Genomic DNA, 19,218 nt, shown 5'->3' on the forward strand with positions numbered 1-19,218 from the left:
CGGCTTCTGCTGAAACTCAGCAGCAGCAGCAGCAGCAGCAGCAGCAGCAGCAGCAGCAGCAGCAGCAGCAGCAGCATTCCAGCCGAGCCACGGGCCCGGTGTGGCCGTGCTGAGGGGAGGGGGAGCCGGCTCTGGCGGGACGGGGCCCGGCGAGCTTCCCGAGAAGGGGCCCGGCCCCGCGGCAGAGCCCGCCCGGCCTGGCCCGACCCAGGCCCGCAGAGGGGCAGAGCCCGCCCGGCCGGCCTGGGACCTGTGCTCAGGCCCCAAGGGAAAGAGAGCTTCCCGGCCTTTGTTCGTCCTTACATGGTGCTCACAGAGGAGCAGCTGACATTTCCATTGGTGTGACAGTGTGTCAACATTAAAAATCAGCCACTGATTGCGTTTTGTCTGGCCTAAAGGAAGCTGCCAAGGTCCTACCACGGAATTATTTACATAACTGTTTCATTTCCTACCTTAAAAAAAAATGAAAAAAAAAAATTATACAAACCAGCACCTTAGTTTATGTGGGTCTGTGCAAGAGCAATCTCGTAAAAATCCCAGTACAATAGAGTGCTGGTTTACTGTGTCCTGTGAAAAACAAATTTGAGATGTCTTTCAAGAGATGCTCATCAACAAGAGAATTGTGGTCTGTACAAGATCTGTAGAGTTTTTTGGCAAGTGGTTAAATGGTGTTCTGCTGGTGAATCACAGGCATCCTTTACACACCATCAGTGTGCCATGAGCCTGCTGGATCAATATCTGCCTCAGATGCAATGCTCATTGAGTTGTTGGCATTTTGCAGTAGTTTTCCCTATGTCACATTAAAATATCTCTGCAGAGGCTTGACAGCTGGCCTTTAAGCCAAACTGAGTGAGTAGAAGAAGCAGCAATTGATGAATTCTGAGCCTATCTGTAGCAAGGAAGAAGACAAGGCTTTTAGCATATAAACTGCTTTCAAAAGATACATGAAGGACTTTTTTAGATAGAGAATGTGCATAAGGAAATGTATATCCATGCCTTATAAAATTTGTCAAACTTGTGCCAAATACATTAACACTAATTGCTCTGCAGCAATGAATATAATAAGGTATTGTGATGTAGTCAATGACTTAAGATCATGCTTTGTTAAGAGAATATAAACTGTAGAACACATAGAATAAAGAGGATGAAGATGCCATTGTTATTCTGCTCAAGTGTGTGTGTGTGTGTGTGTGTGTATATGACATCCAACTTGATGGTGACAACTGCCCCACCTGGTTTTAACAGATGAATATAAAATACATACTTTTGGGTACATCCTGCATTGCAATGCAAGACTCTTGTTAATTTAAGATCTTGGCCTTTAGTGTTTGAATGTGTAGAAATTTGGACAATCTCCTGCATTATTTCCTTTGTTTGTGATCTCTAATGGCAGTCTTTTGTAAAACTCTGCATTGCTCTGTAAGCAGATTTTCCATTTTGCTTGTCCCTGTCAGCCTAACACTAAGTAGCAGCCTTTCCAAATTGTCTACCAAATCCTCAACACCCCAATGAGTTTCTTCATGTTTGTCTTCTATAGCTTGTCTCATCATTGCTTGAGGCACTCTAACTTGATGATTTGCTGTTAGCCACCACCCTTCACAACTAAATCAGACATTAAGGATTTTGCTCATTGAATGTTTTCATCATGGTGTGCTCTTAGTGATTTGGAAAGGTTCACAACTTTGGAAGGAACTGGCAACAAGATGCTTTGTCCTGCCACCTCTTTAGCAGTTTTGGCTGCTACTTGGTTTCTGATGTTGCCAGGTGTTTGTCTGTTCTGGTGAGCTTTGCAGTGCATTATTGCTGCTTTAGCAGGGAACTGGACACTCCCAAAGATGTCCATACTTGCTTGGAGATCCTGATTCCTTGTAGAAGGAAGGAGGAACATAGAGTTCAAGGCAGTAGCTTTCTTTAGCACCGAATCTTTCCTTCTAGGAGTACCACCTGTTACTTTAGGATTCTGCTCAGGGATAACCAGTGAACTCCATTTTGCTCTAAACCAGACCTAACCATGTGTGGCACAGAAACTGTCATATTTTTTCCCATTCATTGTCAAGTCTATTCTATCAATGAGGACCATGCTGGCTCCTGCTCTCAGGTGAATTGGCCATCCCTCAAGTACATAGTTTAGTTGCTTTTTGATAAAGATACTCTTTTCCACTGGGTTCTTTCCTACATTCCCAATCTTAGAACTAAATATGGAGCTACTGTGCAAGGGGAAGGCACTCATGGATGAACAGTGGAAAGGGTTCAGTTAAATGTGGTAACTCCAGAGCAGTATTTGTCATCAATGTCTTTTTAAAATCTTAAAAGCCTGTGTCTTGGTTTGAAAGAGAGATATTTGCTAAAAGAGACAGAGGCCTCTTTCTTTTTGTAAAGGGGAATATAAACCCCCCTCTCTTCACTCTACTATGATTTTGAAATTAAAGGGCTCTCATGAATCATAGTTTTAAAGAGTTAAGATTTTTGCTAAGCGTAGAAGTAGTTTCCATGACCAAGATGTAAGTTAGGTAGGTAAATGGTAGGTTAATAATTACTAGATGCTTAGGCTAATGCTAATTGGTATAATTATCTGCTATTATGAACTTTCGTAGAGAAGAACATAAAACAATAAAACTGTTAATCACAAAGCAAGAGGCCTCGGATCGTGCCAGAGGGTGACCGAGACCTGATGAAGACTCTCCTGACTTCATCCTTCGAGACCACTGACCCAATTCAAGAGAAGACCTGGGCACATGTGAAGGACTAATGGGCTCATTTTAATATTGGACGGGAATGGGAGGTGCTGGGGTTATGCATATGTGTTGTATGTAAGATCTTGGGGAATAAACAGATGGCAAAGGACCTTGTTTGGGGCGGTCACGCCTTTCAGAGGTGACTCCTGTGCCACCCGCTGGTGGATAAACATAGCACTTTGTAACTTTAATTAGTTAGAGGGTCATTGTTCATGATTATACCGGCTTTTAACGATTCGCTCAGACGAAGATATGGAGGAAGGAATAACAGTTTTTACTGATATATATATATATATATATATATATATATATATATATATATATACATATATATATATATGTAACAAGGGAAATAAAACACAACAACAATAACTGCGAGATCAAGAGCAACAGAGCAGCAAACGCAGTGAACAGTTCTCTCGGTTGTGGACACCTTTCCTCTGCGGTGCAGTCTCCGTTCTGGCGCTGCCTGCCAGCTCTCGGTGAGCAGGGAGGAGATGCGATGATCCCACGTGTCTGGAGGGGCCCTGCGGTGAATGGCGTCTGTGTCCCAGATGGGAAGGGCGGAAGGGAGACGATGCTCACGGATCCCAATGCTCCAAGAGGATGTGCTGAAGTAGGCAGGAGATGCAGGAGAGAGAGAGCGTCCGAGCAGGGAGGTTGCAGGATCCCACAGCCAAGGGAGGCAGCTCCCGGCGTCAGGATGGCAGAGCGGAGTTTGTAGCAACCGTCCTTCTCCGAGCCAAACGAGCGAGAGAGCCAGAGCCCCAGAGAGCAGGCCCCTACCCCACCTCTCCTTTTCCGAGGTTCCCCCTCTCCCCACCTCCTGCAAGAGAAACTTACTAGCTATCTGAGCTTGGGTATAGCCCAAAACACTTAGCATAACAGTGGGGAAAATTCCACAGAAAGAAAAGGGAAAAATTCACCCCCCAACAGCCTGTTGGACATTCTGTAGTGCAGTGTAATACCTCTTTGGATTCCTTTGATGGTTCATTCAAAGGCTTTTCCAATAGTCCATAATTGGGGATCCATAAACAACACCATCCAGTCATTCCCAAACAACGTCCCAGTTCTCTTATAGATCTGGGCTCTAATATTTGACAAATTGTTTCCTTCCTTTCTATTCCCCAAACTACACTGTCTTGAGTGTGTGGCAGCCAGGAGACCAGACATGGGTAGATATGGACATAGTCTTGAAGACAAAGACAAGATTTTGTGACATGGATAAATGAGCTTTGGATGGACATATTCAACATATTTTCAATGACATGCTTTTATTCTCTCTCCCCGTAATGACTGAAGAAGAGTATTATTGGTGTCAGCTGACTGCAATCAGGAGTATTCTTGGGAATGGAGAAAATGGAAGTAAAACCATCAGAAGTTGACTATAAAATATTTTTCCAGATGTATCAATAACTTCAGTGGCCACCTGCAGTCAGCACAACTATCAGCCTGTAATTGTGTTCAGGGTCAGCTCTGGCTCTTCCATGTCAGCTCCTCCTGCAGAGCCCATGGGGGCCTGGACATTCTCCTGGCTTGCTTCCTTTTAGGAGACTGGGATGAGGAAAGGTCCAGGTGGCTTTTGTCAAAGAGATGATGTTTGAGTGAGCATGTGCCTGCTGGAAGCCTCACAGACTCAGCAGCCCATGGCAGGAAGGAGCAGTGCTGGGAGGGCTGCACCTTGCTGCCCTAGTGAGAGGTGTCTCTTCACCTCAGAGACAGCCAAGTACAGCAGTTTTGTGCAGAAACACTTAATTAACCCTGGTTTGCAGAGCTGCAGACACAGGGCTGGCTGGAGTGCCCCTTTCTGCACTTGGAAATGAGCTGAGTCAGTAATGGGACAGGGCAGAGCTCTCCCACATGTGCCCATTGGGAATTCCCTCTGCCCTGGGTGTGTCCCGTCCAGCTCCTCAGTGACATCCCAGCCAGCCTGGAACATGGAACTCCCCGTTTCCAAGGACCCGTGGCCATTGTCACCAGCACAGGGCAGGAGCAGTCAGACCCTTCCGTGGCTGCAGAGAGAGCGGAGGTGTCAGAGCGTTTAGCGAGTGCTGCTCCACATCGGTTGGATCTTGCACTCGTTGCTCCAGAGGCTGATCCACGCACTGAGTGGAGGTAAATATTTACAGTTCTGTGCTGAAAAGGGGAGGCTCAGTGGTCAGTTCACAAAGCCTGCACCACAAGCCCCAGAACGTTTTAGTCTTTATACATTTTAGCCAGCAAAGTTATTTGTGTTCATTGACTGCCAGTTACCCTGTTCTCTTCATAATTAGTATTCTGTCTGCTGTTGGGTAATGATCTCGCTTTTCATCTTAATTAGCTTGACTCTTAGTCTTTCTCTTCTTCTTACTTGAGTAGGTGGCCATGGCCTGCCTCTGCTGGAATGACTTTTTACCCAGCCAGAGCTGGTTCAGCACAGTGGCTGCGTTGGCTTTATTAGTTTGTGCCTTGTCTTTAGCGTTCTGCCAAATGTCCACGTGCCCATCAATTCTGCATTGTTTGTGTCCATCATCCCAGGTGCCTTCATCTTCCCAAGCCTTGCTAACCTTGCCTAGGTCTGAGGTCACTGAAACCTTCCAAGCTCTACACATTAATAAAGCAATTCAGCCATCAAGTAACCTGCCTTTGCAAGGCCTGGCCATCACTTAGAGCTTGTTGGCTACTGCTTGTTTCATGGAAAAATCTCTGTTTTTGTTAAAGAGCCTTGAAAGCCAGAAAGGCCAAACCACAAGGAAGCCATTTTCCTAACAACTATTGTACATTTTCCAGGTTTTGCTCCAGGATCAGTGTCTGTGTGGAGCAGGAACACCCGAGGCAGAGCGGGATGGCGGAGCTGCGGGGCTGGGCACGATGCACTGTGTTCCGCAGGGCCCCAAACCGCACTGCATCCCGCAGGGCCCCCAAGGCCGCTGCGATGCCCGTCAGGGTGACCCAGAGGCGCCAGGACCAAGAGGTGAGGGGCGGGTGTCGGGCTCTGTGGGTTGACACTGGCTGGGGGCTTGGCCATGGTGTTGGTGTCAGGTGCTGCTGACCCTGCGGGACCAGTTGGGCAGGGCTGGGGCCCCACTGGTGCTCCAGGGGCCCCTTTGAGGCAGCCGCCCCGGGGGAAGCGACTCCCAGGGATGACACTGAGGAGCTGCCAGGGGAAGGCAGAGGTTCCCCGGTCTGTGACATTCAGTCAATTCATGCTCTGGAAATGGCTCTTGGTCAAAATACATGGATTTCTCATTGTTCCATGTTTATACCAGGGTTATCAAAAATGTAAGGCTAAATGAAACCCTGGAACAGTAGATTTTTAGTCTTGAGAGTAGGCATTACTTTATTCTTGGCTCATGTGCATAGTGGACAACTGCAGCCACATACATGCCTATTTCAAAGCTTTTCCACTTACTGATACATTTTTAATAAACATAGAAATTCCTGTCTCTTACTTCTAAAAGACATCATTCTCTTCACTAATTATTTAGTATTCTCTCTTGTATTGGATATTGACGTCTCCCTTCTCATGGTAATTTGTCCACATTTTTCAGTCTGTTTATTATCTTTTCCCCAGAGAAGTTGTTTTGAGCTCTGAGGCTGAAATGGACAGTTTATTAGTTTCTTCTTAGTCTTCTGGTCATTCCAACATGTTCTTGCAGGGCTACCAAGTCTAGATTCCAGGTGTCCAGCCTTTTACACCCTCAGGCTTTGTTCATTGAAGGTTATCAGGATTAGTTGAGCAAAACAAAAAGTTTTGGTGATCTAACAATCCAACTCTGACAGTGCATTGTCAAAAGACACCTAGCTACCTACTTTCTAATCTGGAAAATTACCATGCTCAAGATGAATACACTGTTCATGGTTAATATACTGCTTACAATTAATTAAACAATGAATGACAAAGATAATTAAATTCATTATGAGGAGAAAACGTAGGCTAATCAAGGAATGAAAAGCTGCATAAGTAATCCAAGCTGATGGGTTTGGCTCTTTATGTGATTTGTCCCCATTCGTCTATCAAATGCATGGATGCTCTTAGAGCCAAATTATTCATTAAGCTGACATAAAAGGATGTGAAGTTCAGGTGACTCCCTGTTCCCCTTCATGTCCAGTCCCTGTGTTAAGCTCTACCAGGACTGATGATTGAAAGAGAAATATTAGTGGAATTGTGTTGAGGCAACACTTTGTCCAAATGACAGTGACGTGGATGAAGGATGAACAGTCTCACAAGCAAAATATTGTGGGATTTCTAAAAGACTGTTGCATATTGCTTTCGCAAATCTTTACAAGTGAGTCTCCTCTTTCAAGAAAAGTTCGGGCAAATTTCAGATGAACGGCTTTTAGCTTCAATGTCAGACAATTTTGCCTTCAAAATGAAGCAGTTAGATGGCAGTAGGTTGTTTTTGTTAAAAAACATGCTTATGCTGATAGACATTGTAGTAAATTTTTGAGCTCCAATGGATATTTTGTTACATCTGAGTAACCTGGGATAAACTGTTTCCATTTCACACCTATGTAAATAATTGCATGTAGAGATGAGGAAAAGAGAAAGGCTTTTGGTGCCTGTTAAAGTCAAAATTCATCATTTGCTGTTGAAATTCTTCTTGGAGCTCACTCCAGCATGTGCTTCCTTAGTACCAAATAAATCCCAGGGTTCGATGCTGACCCGAATTTGTGATCCGTTTGGGAACCACTCTCTCCTGGTTTGTCAGCTGAGCTCTGGCCACTTCAATTGTACTCAGGCACTTGATTTCAAAGGCAGCTCATGCCTATAAATTCCAGCAATTGGGAAAGGATGACTTGCTCCTTGAACACTTGGCTGCATTGGAGGCTAAGTGACGGTCGCTGTCTCAGGGCAGTTTTGTATCTGGCTGCTTTCAGAGGGACAATTGTGTCAGAGTAGCTGTTTTTAGTGATGGGATAGCAAAACTTTTCAAATTGAGGTCTGGTTTAAAATTAAGGGCCTGGTGAATCACCAGCAATGGAGTGTTGGCTGAAGGTTTTACAGAACATTTCTTTTTTCCTTTTAGACAAATGCCAGTGAGGCATCACACGTTGGAGGTGTGCAGGTTGCCAAATTGCATAACCCACTTGGAGGTATGGTTGCTTTTCATATTTTGCTCAATGTCTGTAAGATTTTCAACTTGGTAATTCATTTTTGCAGCACGTTCTTGGGACAGGGGTTGTATTCAGAGATCTCAGCTGTAGGTGGTTTGCCCTCAGGTCAGCCTTGCAATCTCTTGTCACAGCACTCAGCCATTGGCCTGTTTTCCTCTGAGGAAGCCTGCCAGTCCTTCCTTGTTCCCATACTGCTTGGCAGGTTGGAAGTTTGAGCATTGAGGTCCTGGTTTGGAGCACCCACTGCACCAAAGTTTGCTGCCTTGGTAGCTAAAGTGTTGGTTTTGCAACTGGATTTGGAGAACCTAGGCACTGTGCTTATCCTTTAAACTTAATTGGAAATTGACCAAAAATGACCTTGAGGAAGTCCCACACAGAATTTCATAAGGTCAATATGGAAAACTTTGCTTGAGTATATTTTTTGTCTTCGTCGTTAATAAGTAACTGTTGCCACAATTACAGTTTGGGTTCTTTTCAAGGAAACTGAAAGGAAAGTAATGATCTTCTACATGGATTCCATGATTGTCCACAAAGCACAATGTTCTTAGGTGATGCCATTTGTTATTAACTTGTTCTGAGTACTGTTTCCCCAAGGAGCCTGGCTCCAGGCACACATGAGGTAGAGATTCCCCTTACAGGCACTCAGTGCTGCTGCCTGCAGCAGTGAGCTGAACTAGGCACAGCCAGCTGCCCTGAGAAAAACGGGCTCTCACCTGGCTGTGGCTGCAGTCACCTGCCTGCAGGGACATCCCTGCCACTGAAAGTGCAGCTCTTGCTCTGCCTTAGCTTAGTGCAGAGCATGTTGAGGCAGCAGCATCGAGGCTTTTTGGAGAGACAAAACTAAACTCACAAATTTCTCATTGGGTTTATCTGTTTCACATGTGAATGATGATTTGTGTTATTCTTGGTGATAGTTTACATAGATCCTAAGGAAATATTTAACATTCAGTATCTGTGATGAAAGTCTGGCCATAGTGAGACTACTAATGCTGGAACTTGGGACCATTTTGGCTTTGGGCTGGCACTGAGAATCCCAGGTGAGACAGGTCTGGTTGCTGGCAGGGTACAGGGTGCCCTTGCAACATGCTCCATGCAGTACCAGCTGGGGATTGGGCTTTGCCATAGAATCAGAGAATATGCTGAGTTGGAAGGGATTCACAAGCATATGCAAGTTCAGCTCTCTCCCCAAGAATTCCATCATCATTTTCAATCAACTTGCTTGCCTTCTCCCAACCTCCCCTATGATATTTCTTTTTCTGTTTTCCTTTCCTTTGGGAAAACAAGCAGACATCAAAAAGGCCCAACCAAACTCTTCACATCCTGCACCTGAGAAGAAGAAAAGAACGCCCATGAAGCCTGCAGACAGTGAAGGGAATCCTTGCACTGCTGTTTATGGCCGACCCTACAGGGACAGGGTGATTCATTTACTTGCTCTGAGGACGTACAAGAAGCCAGAGCTACTTGCCCGCTTGCAGAGAGATGGAGTCAGGCAAAAGGACAAGGGTACCCTTGGAAAGATCCTCCAGCAGGTCAGATTGTTCTGTTTGTTCCAGCAATTTCTTCCTTTTTAAATATTCCCTGTTTCTCATGGCTGTTGCTGAATGATGCAAACATTAATATATCACTTCAGAATATTTCCTCTTTAGCTATGAACAATGTCCAGGGAAGATAATTCAAATGGGTACAGTTTTGGATGCTCAGATTTTTTTATCAAATGGATTCACAGACTTGCTTCCCTTCCAACACAACCTTAGTTCTGCTTTTAAGGCATGAATTCCTAATTCTGGGTTACTTTGTTACTTCTACCATGTTTTTTTTAAGCTGGGGGGAGACAGACATCAGCAAAGACCATCAGATAAACATTAGTGTTTACCATGCTTTCAAAGAAAGAAAAAGGCCAAATTTTAAGAGATGGTGATGGTGTGTTGATGAGTTATTTAATGTGTTGTAAGGGTCAGATTGATGGAGATTTTTCCTGTGGGCTCTTCTATGGAACTCTGAGCAGGTGTCAGGTGATGAAATTCTAAACCACCACTTCTAATATTAGTTGTCTTGAGGTTTTCCTGCCTCCTTTTAGCTTTTTGAGTAGATTTTGTATTTGACTGGAGGAAGATACAAACCTCATTTATTGTCAAAGGAATAGAGCAAGCCATGTGCACTGCCTTCTCAGGACAGGACTTTGCTGGAATGAACCCTGGCTCTGCCACATGAAGAGGGAGGGACGCTGGCCCTGACCACCTCTCCTTACACATTGTAGTTCTAAATGTTGTTTTCAAAGAAACACTTGGGAGATATGAATAGAGATACTCAGTTGTTTCCAATTGGTGAAACTTTGATATGTCTTATACCTCATGTGATAGAGGAATAATTGATCTCTGTACCAAAGGACATTGTTTAGTTTGAGTTGGGTGCTCACAAAGAATTCTTTAGCAACAACTGGATTTCTGTAGTTTGCATACAGCAACCATAATGAAGGTTTATTTTCTTCAATGTCTGCCTGTAGGTAGCCAACCTGAATCTAAAGGATAATTCCTTCAGTCTGAAGGAACATCTCTTTCCAACCCTTCAGACTGATTGGCCTGGCTACAGTGAAATCGATAGGGAGAATTTGAAGTTAATACTTGCTAGGTAAGTTCAGTCTTTAGAGGAAAGAAAAGAGACTTTTCAGGAAAAACACCTTGGGAAATGAAGCCTAGATTGTTAGAATATGCTGAGTAATGGAGTCCAACTCCTGGCCCTGCACAGGACACCACAAGAATCACACCCTGTGCCCAAGAGCATTGTCCAAATGCTTCTTGAAGCCCTGCTGCAGTGCCCACTGGCCGGGAGAGCTGTACCTGTGCTCCAGCACCCTCTGGAGCAAGAACATTTTCCTGATATACAGTCTATAGCTCTCTGAACTCAGCTTCATGCAGTTGCCTTGAGACTTGACACTAAAGTTCTGTATTGTCTGTCAGGAAAGAGCTATGACAGTTGATATTTAGGTCTTGTAAACTGAAATGTTTGACCATCCTCACAGAAAATCAGCTCCATCTCAGAACTCCATCAGCACCAGCCAGATGACATCTCCAGGGCCTTCTGAGAGAGATGCTCCAGCAAGACCTGCTCAGGTATTTGGTGCATTTTGAACATTCTCTATTGTGTATTAAGGTTTAGCTCTCTGCTGATGGTGTAAAAGCTGTGATGTGAATGTGCAGGACCAGGCCAAAGCAGGCTCTGCCTCAGGCACTGTGACTGCTTTGACAGGAAGGTTGTGATCAGAAGAGAGGCTCCTGCAGGGCTGGAGCAGCACTGTCCTGAGCCAACTTTCTGCTCTGCCTGGACACTTGAGCTCAGTCCCCACTCTCAACTCATTCCCTGCAGAAGGGCTCAAAGGGCTGGCTCTGCATGCATGACAAAACTGTGTCAAAAGACTCCTGGACATAAGAGGCTGCACCAGGGTGGGGCAGATGGGGCCCTCTCTCTCTCTTTTCCCTCTCTCCTGCTTTCATTCTCATTGTTTACTCCAGATCCACACTGTCCATGTGGCAGGCCCAGCACAGGATCTACAGAATTGTGATATTCCCACACTCCCTTCTCTGCCTTGATTTGTCTCCTGCTTTGCTCTGCCTGGGAACAGCATGGCTGTCCTGTTCTACTCCATCCTCAGTCCTGAAGTTTGCTGTGGGCGTGGGGAGCTTGTGGCTGTGTGCTGTGGCTTGTGAGCCAGCACCTTTGAGAAGGTCCTTGGGAGGAGCTGAGCAATGATTGAAGGGCACCGAGGAAAAAGGAAGGGGCCATAAGTCACCACTTGTGAAACTCTCTTGTACAAATGTAAGAACTTGTTAGCCAGCAGCTTTTGAGTCTAAAGAGTGGAGTGGCTGCTGGAGTGAAGGCAACTGTGCCTAGAAGCACAAGACTTTGCTGACATGTGACTGATGTCTTTGTTCATCCTGAGGTGAATTCACAACCAACCATCACACCCTGTACTCCTGGGTTGTGTCAGTGAAGCACTGATTGTGTCTTTAATGGGTAAAATCCTCAACCAGCCAAGTGCCTCTTTAGTGAATCATGTAGGTGTGTGACAGCAAGAGCTGAGACTTTTCCTGGTGTGTACAAGCAGGAATTGGGAGCTAGAAAAAACCAACTGGACCTCCTCATTTTGGGGAAGCCTTTGATAGAGCTGCTGAAGGAAATGTCTTTCTCTCAAAGCCTTTTAGCTACAAAGTCTTAGGATGAGAAAATAGGAATCAGATAAAGCATGTATTTACCTGCACTACATCCTTGTTTGAATGATCTTTTTAGTTGAGAAAGATGTGTTTTCAAGCATTGTCACTTTAGAAATGCTTGGTTTTTAGAACAGGAGCAAATTCTGATCCTGATCATAGATTAATGAATGAATGATTTTGTTGTTGTTGCAGAAACGGCCTCTGGCTTCTGACTTTACCAGTCCTGTGATGAGCAAGAAGAGGCGAATTGGTCACCAGCAATTCACCAGCCATGTCCAGCCAGCAGCTGGAGGCCTCTCTTCTTCCTGGGTGCTCCCTTCCACATCCCTTTGGACTTTGAACATGTCTCCAAGTGTCAGCTCCATTTCCCCCTGCACCCCCGAGGTGCACCAGAAAGAAAAGTTCCAGAGTTCTACTGTCCCAGAGCCTGCCATGGTGCAGAAGGAGATCCCCGATTCAAACGGGAAGAAAAATGAATTGGGAAGGCTGAAGCAGTCACATCCTTTGGATTTCGATGAAGGTATTAAGATGCTGCTTTTCCTAACTCCTCTCTGGAAAACTATGATGTAAAGATTTAATTATTAAGAGAAGCTTCTGCCCAAATTAAGCTGCAAATGAGAGTCTTTTTAATTGTACAGATGTCATTAATAGTAAATGCAAACAAGGGAGATAGAAAGGAATAAGAGAATGGATGCTTTCTTTCCCTTTAATTTCCAGTAAACTGACAGTTGAGTGAGGCAACACTTTTTCCATCAGCAGGTTTTCAAATCTGCATGTTGAAGATAGAAACCCAACACATCTTCGTTTCAGGCTTGTTTCCTGAAATATGTAGATCAAATCTCAAGAATTTCATCATTGTTCATTGAACTCAGCCTTTTCCTGGAAACTCCAAAAGCTACAAAAGCTGGGCTGGGGTTTCCTGGAGTTCTAGTTTGAACTGTGCCATGAGCTCCTCTGCATCTTAGCTGCAGAATTTCTTTCTTCAAAAGCTTTACAAGTAGCTCCCTCTGAAAACAATATTGAAAAGCTAAACAGAAAGGCACCAAGATTTCTGATCACAGGGACATAGCCAGCAGGGCAGAGTTCAGTTGCTGTCTTTGTGTGTTGCCTCTTTTGGAGGTTGAAGTTGCAAATTACTAGTTTAGCCTGGAGGCATGTTTAGAGTGTGCAGATGCCTCTTGCAAGTGGTGGTGTGCTTGTAGACACAGGTGCTTTCAGATGGTCTTTCCACATTTCTTCTGGACATACACACAGTACCAGCAAACCTTGGGATGACGTTGGAAGGATTCCTGCTTGAATCTATAAATATGTGAGCATCATTCTTCAGGAGCCAGTTACAGAATTCTGAGCAGCTGGTGAAGGAAAAATCTGGACTGTGTTTTAAGTTGGGGCTTAGGCTGAAGCTTTTGAGTGGACTGAGCCATGAGAGCAAATGCATTTTTGGGAGTGAAATGTTGGCAGCAAAACACTTCTTACAAGTTGTATTGAACATACATGTGACTTTCCTGCTAACAAGAGTGCAGAAACTTTGCATGCAAACTTTGTTTCATCTAAACTTTGGGCCTTTGGAATGGGCAAGGAAGTGGTGATAAAAACATGGCATGAGAAGAAGTCCAGCTTTATTCTCTAGTTCTTGTTAGAATCTCGATGTCAGTGTCTCTCTCTCGCCCTCTGTCTGTCTCAAGCTGTTGTGTTTTGTGAAGCTGCATCTGTTGCTGCAAGACTTGAATGGCTGTGCAGATGCCACCTCATGCCTTCAAAAAAGAAAAGCTGAACTGGGCTTTATCATGTGGCAGTGCAGAACCTGTAGAATAAAGTGGTCATGCCTTGTTTCTGAGGCCCAGAACAGGCTACTGTAGAGAATGTTGTGTGTACCCCATTATTAATTTTTGTAGCTTTTTCCAAGTAATTTACTGTGAGAAGGAAGGTCTGAAGGTCATTTTCAAGGCCATCCAGTGAGTATTTTCTGGCTTTTGAAAGATCTCCTGATGACAGGTGTCAAAACTCTGCTTTTCTGCAGGAGAAAGAAAAGATACTTCCATTGTCTCCACATGCTCTGCAACAACCAACCAAGCAGACTACTTGAGGTGAGTAGAATAGCAATTAAGCCTTGCCATTCACAGTGGGGTGCCATGAGAAACTCTTTCCAGTTCTGAAAGGATGACTCTGAGAAGTTTTGCAGGAGCTCAAGGCTAATAAGAGCTGAGATGAGCCCCGAGGTGGGTTGGGCCCAGAGGGGCCCTCCCTCCCTGCAGTGCAGTTGCACAGGGGCAGCTGCAGCACTGCTGTTGCATCCCCCCCTCGTCTTTGCAGGGCAGGAGGGGACAGAGAAGTGTGTGTGTGTGTGTGTGTGTGTGTGTGTGTGTGTGTGTGTGGTATCAAAGGCTGGGAATTGGTGCCAGCTCCTGTCAGAGCAGTGATGTTGGCAAGGGCAGTCAGGCCTCCTGCAGCCCTTGGGCTCTGGGGCAGCTGTGGCCTTTGGAGCAGGCGCGGCAGGGCCCTGGCTCACATTGGATACAGCCAGGGATGCTCCGTGGCAAGGCTGAGGGCAAGTCTGGCCCTGCAGGGCAGCAGCTGAGTGAGGCCTGTGCTGGGGCTCTTGCTAGGAAATGCCACTGGGCACAAGCCACTAGTCCAGGCTATTTCTTCTCTGGCACCTCCCAGAATGTTGAAAGACATCTGTAGTTTTCTTTTCAGAGCACACCAGTACTCCAGTCAGGTACATCTGGCCTGGGATGCATCCCTGGCACAAGCTGTTGTCTGTCTTGGTACTGAATTCCAACTTGTTAAAGATTTACTGCTTGTAACAATTAATCTCAGGATGCTTTGAAGGATTCATTGCCATGTGGAGGGAGTTTTTGTCATTCAAAAGAACCAGGTGTTCAGGCCTGGAGGAGCAGAAGCATTGAAGTGTCCGTGTTGAGAAGTGGTGTCTATTATTCTCATTGACACTTCATCTTGGATTTATATCAAGAGCTTTATAGACCTCACTCATGTTGATTTGAGGGAGAAGGGAATGAAGAAAATTTTTGTCCCATCAGTGGCTTTATTCATTCATGAGTTTTGGCTTTAGGCATTGATGAGTTTTGCCCTCCTTCAGAGCTGATGTGGTTTGGGTTATTGTAGTTGTAATTTCAGATTTGTACAGAGATTTTTTGTGGCTGTATTACAAATGCCTCAGTTCAAAGCTTCGTTTTGTAACTGCTGCTCACTAGAAGAATCAAATATTATCATTAGCTGTGTATTGCTGTTAGACAGCAAGACATCAATGTAGCTCAAAAGTCCAACTTTGTGTAACCAACTCCACAAATGCAGTCCCTGCCAAATATGTATTGCAGATGGATTTTCAAAAGTAAATGTAAATTTAAAAGATTTTCCTATCTAGATGGAGAATAGAATTTAGCAATGTTTCTTCTCTTCCTGAGGCTGGGGTCTCTGTCAGTCCTTTGATATTTGAAATGAGCGCCAATATTTTCTAAACGTGCTCCACTTTCTAATGAAGAAAACCTCTACAATGTAAAGTATTAGTAATTAAGTGTCATAGAAAGGTGGCAGACTTCTGGAGTAACCTGACTACATTCTCTTAAAGCACATGAACACATCGGAATGTTCTCTTAGAGTTCATTCATAGAAAAATGATCGAATTCTTTCCATTAGCAAATACATAGCCATAGTCTCCTTGGAGCAACGCCAGCACTACAAGGATGACTTCAATGCAGAGTATGAGGAATACAGGAATTTACATTTGAAGATTGACAAGATCAACAAGAATTTCAGGCAGTTTCTTGAGCAGTGGAAGTCTCTGATTCCAGGCTCTGAAGCCTATCAGGTAAAGAAGGATAAAACTGTGAAAACTGTGCTTCATCCCAGCAGTGTTTTGAATTCCCTGGAGCTGCTCAGTGAGACAAAGGGAAACTGCAGAATTGGCATATATGCTCAGACACTGCTTGGGCTGGGTCTGATTTTTGCAAGACCCTGCCCAAAAGCCCTTGTTTGAGCTGTCTGTGAAGAAAGAGTAAGGTGAGATGTGTCCCAAGCAGAGTCTTAGAGCATGTGCTCCTTCTGTTCCCTATGAGAGGCTTAATTGCAGATCTTGGGTGATGCTGGGAGTTGGGGATTTGTTTTTGCAAACCTCCCAGAAGAGTGTTGGCTCAGAGAGAAGAAAATCTCAAGAGTCAAACAGGGGTATTTTCAGTATTTTACCTAGGTTTGCATTTTCTAGTGATAGTGAAGCATTCTTCATAGTTTTTTTTTTTTTTTTGGAAGATGCTGCTTCATCGAATCCTAGCAGATTATCAGCAATTACAACAGGTATGTGTGACACCAGACCTGCAGGGCCATGATTACTGCTAAGTCTGGCTCAAGGCTTTTTTAAAGCCAAGGAGATCAGATTCTAAACTCTGTAGAAATGTTTGCATGCCCGAATTTTCTTTTGTTTTGTCCCTCACAGGGTAGTCCCAGCTACTCTGAAATGAAGAGCAGGTGCCAGTACCTCCACAAAAAGCTGTCACATATTCAGAGGCGAATATCTGAATTTGACAAGCAATAAGTGGAGTCCTGGCACCGCACATCTGCTTCAGCCTTATAAATCAGTGAACTCTGGATTTTTATTTCAAATAGAAGATTAGGCTTTTAGGATTACTTAAGTTAGTATTGAACAGTTAGGTTATGTTTGCACATAGCACTGAGGAGATGATTATTTCTTAAAAATATAGGATTAGTTCAAAGACCTTCATGAGTTTTAGAAGTTGAAAGAAGTAAGTTTTGAACTTTAACAATAAAGATACTTTACTATTAATAACTCTATCTGTCGTTGTTTATATAGCATTTGGAGTGGCGTTCTTCTGGTCAATTCTTTTCTTCAAGCCTTAGGTTTGTCCATAGAAATAAACTTGATCTGTAGATGGTGGAAGCCCAGTACCTCTACTATGAAGTTGTACACAATTTAAGAACGTATTGTGGCAAATTGAAAGTCTTCATGATAAGTATAGGGGTGTTTTTTGAACTTTCTTGTTTAAATAAACAATCCTCTGCCTTATGCTGTCAAAGGCGTAGAAGTTTTGACAACCCCATCCCCAAATCCACTTGTTACAGAAGTTACAGGGTTACAGAGGAATGCACAGGGTCTGCTCCAAGAAATCATCTTCAGCATCTCCCAGGACTGCTGGTAGACCTTGGTTTCACCTTGTCAGTGAGCCAAGGAGAATCCAGATCTTGGCAAGTGTTTCGTAAAACACATTTACAAGTGTTGGAGACAAGGTGCTTCAGTGGGTTTGAAAGAGAACTTGGGTGAATGTATCCATATGGAAACCTTGTTTTGTAGTTCTCTTAAAAATACTCTGTCACAACCTTCTAGAGACATGGATGTTGATTCCTGCACAGACCTATGGGGACGTTGCAGTCCAGTTTTTTTCCTAAGTTTCCTGTTGTTAATATATTCAGCTGACAGGGTAGAGGTGTGGCCAGCAATGCCATAACCTTCTTCTGGGGAAGGATAGAAAAATGGCTGAGGGAGGACAATATTTAGACTTAAGTGGGGCTGTGAATGCCCCTTTCTTCTTTGGAGAGTATTTTAGAACTTCCTCAATTGTCTCCATGCCAACATTTTCAAGCCCCTATACCTGAGACATCCTGGAGTGTTTTGTGATTGAACACCTGAGCTGTTGCTGCCCTTCTGTTCTCCTTCAAGTGAAGGTGAAGAAAATGTCACCTCTTAAACCCTGAGACTTGGCTCCTTTGTAGCCTGGCACAGGGGATGCTCCTACAGCTCTGCAGTGCAGCAGCACAAGGAACTCTGCTGTGGGGACCATGGGGTGAATTCTGCTGGGCTGCCTGCCCTTGGCCTGGTGACTGCTGCAGCTTGGCAGAGAGTGCAAGAGTGTTGCTGTTGAGAGTGGGCTGAGACTGAGGATTTTCCATGGTTACCCCTTCATGACTTATCTTTCCTTTCATGGAAATTCTTCTAACTAATTCTACACAGCATGAAGAAGTCATATTTTCATGCATCAGATTCTCAGTTGAGTCTATATTCCCATCTAGTTTCTCATTTGTTGGGGCTGGCTTCCCTTGGGGAAATGTATATCAATGCACTGATCCCATCCCCTTTTATTACTGCAGGTGTGCTTGGGAGTACTTGAAATCGTCATTTCCACTTTTGTTTAAATGCCTTGTTGCTCTGCTTTCTGACATAAACACAGTCCCCAGGTTGATGAGGATGTACCTGAGCATCTAAAGTCATCAGGGATGCTCGCACCAGAAAACTGTGCAAAGATGGGAGTGCTTTTCCCCAAGATGATACACACAGACTTAAATTATCATTTCCTATCACATGATTATCTCCAGAAAGGATTGTAACTTGGGAAAATCTTCCTCAGAGCATTTCATATGGGATCATTTTTCTTTAGGAGCCACTTGAATTCTGAATCTCAGTAGTGCAAGGGCAAGCCCTTGTGGCCACATCCTAGTGGTTTCATGGCTAATTTTACTCATTTGTCTTTTTAGATTTTCTGATTTGTTCTCTCAGCTTGCTGCTGGGGTAAGACCTCCATGGGCTAAGTCAGTCCCATGTAACTGGGAGTGTTTTGCATCAATCTTGTCCAATTTCAGCTATGAAATGACAATCTCCACCTGATGACATTCTGAGCTGTGTGTATGCAGTGGCAATGTAAGCCAACAAGAACATGAAAGGATCCTGTGGCAATCCCAGAATGAAAGCAGAGAGAGATTCCCAAGATCCTCAGTGTTCCTTCCTGTTTCAGCCGACTTTTCCTTATGCCAGCTCTTCTTCCTATCATAATTCTTCAAGATTTCTTTGAAAAGATGGCTTTGAGTTGATGTGTGCAGAGCTTCCCAAATGCCTTTGAAAAACAGTCAAAGAGCAATTCACAAGTGCAGAGCTCTTTCCAAGCCAATCTTGTCATTTAAATGAGGAGCACTAGACTTTGTGAGCTGGTTATTGGAGCCTTGGTGCCAGTAACCCCTATGGAATGGAATTGGCTTTCCTTCTGACCAGAGTGCAGAAACTCCTCCAAACTTTGGGCTTCTGGATTCAGACTTGATGAGCCCAGTGATGAGCAAGTGTCCTGGGCTGACTTTATGATGCTTGTATCCCCAATTGTTTGTTCTGTTTGGGTTGGATATTGAGTTCTGCAGTTTTAAGACTGGTTCCAAGACTGGAG

At 44.3% G+C, this 19,218-nt stretch overlaps 1 protein-coding gene across 1 annotated transcript; it reads left to right on the top strand.

Moving 5' to 3' along the window:
• The first annotated feature begins 9,181 nt into the window (after nt 1–9,181).
• LOC148219575 (RNA polymerase II elongation factor ELL2-like) lies at nt 9,182–16,589 on the top strand. Its single transcript, XM_088156340.1, has 7 exons — nt 9,182–9,361; nt 10,336–10,460; nt 10,852–10,942; nt 12,425–12,560; nt 14,061–14,127; nt 15,698–15,869; nt 16,503–16,589. Exons 1-7 carry the CDS (start codon nt 9,182–9,184, stop codon nt 16,587–16,589), a joined length of 858 nt encoding a protein of 285 aa, XP_088012466.1.
• The last annotated feature ends 2,629 nt before the right edge of the window (nt 16,590–19,218 follow it).

This window comes from Sturnus vulgaris, chromosome Z (genome assembly GCF_052056855.1).
Source record: "Sturnus vulgaris isolate bStuVul1 chromosome Z, bStuVul1.hap1, whole genome shotgun sequence".
Taxonomy (NCBI): domain Eukaryota; kingdom Metazoa; phylum Chordata; class Aves; order Passeriformes; family Sturnidae; genus Sturnus; species Sturnus vulgaris.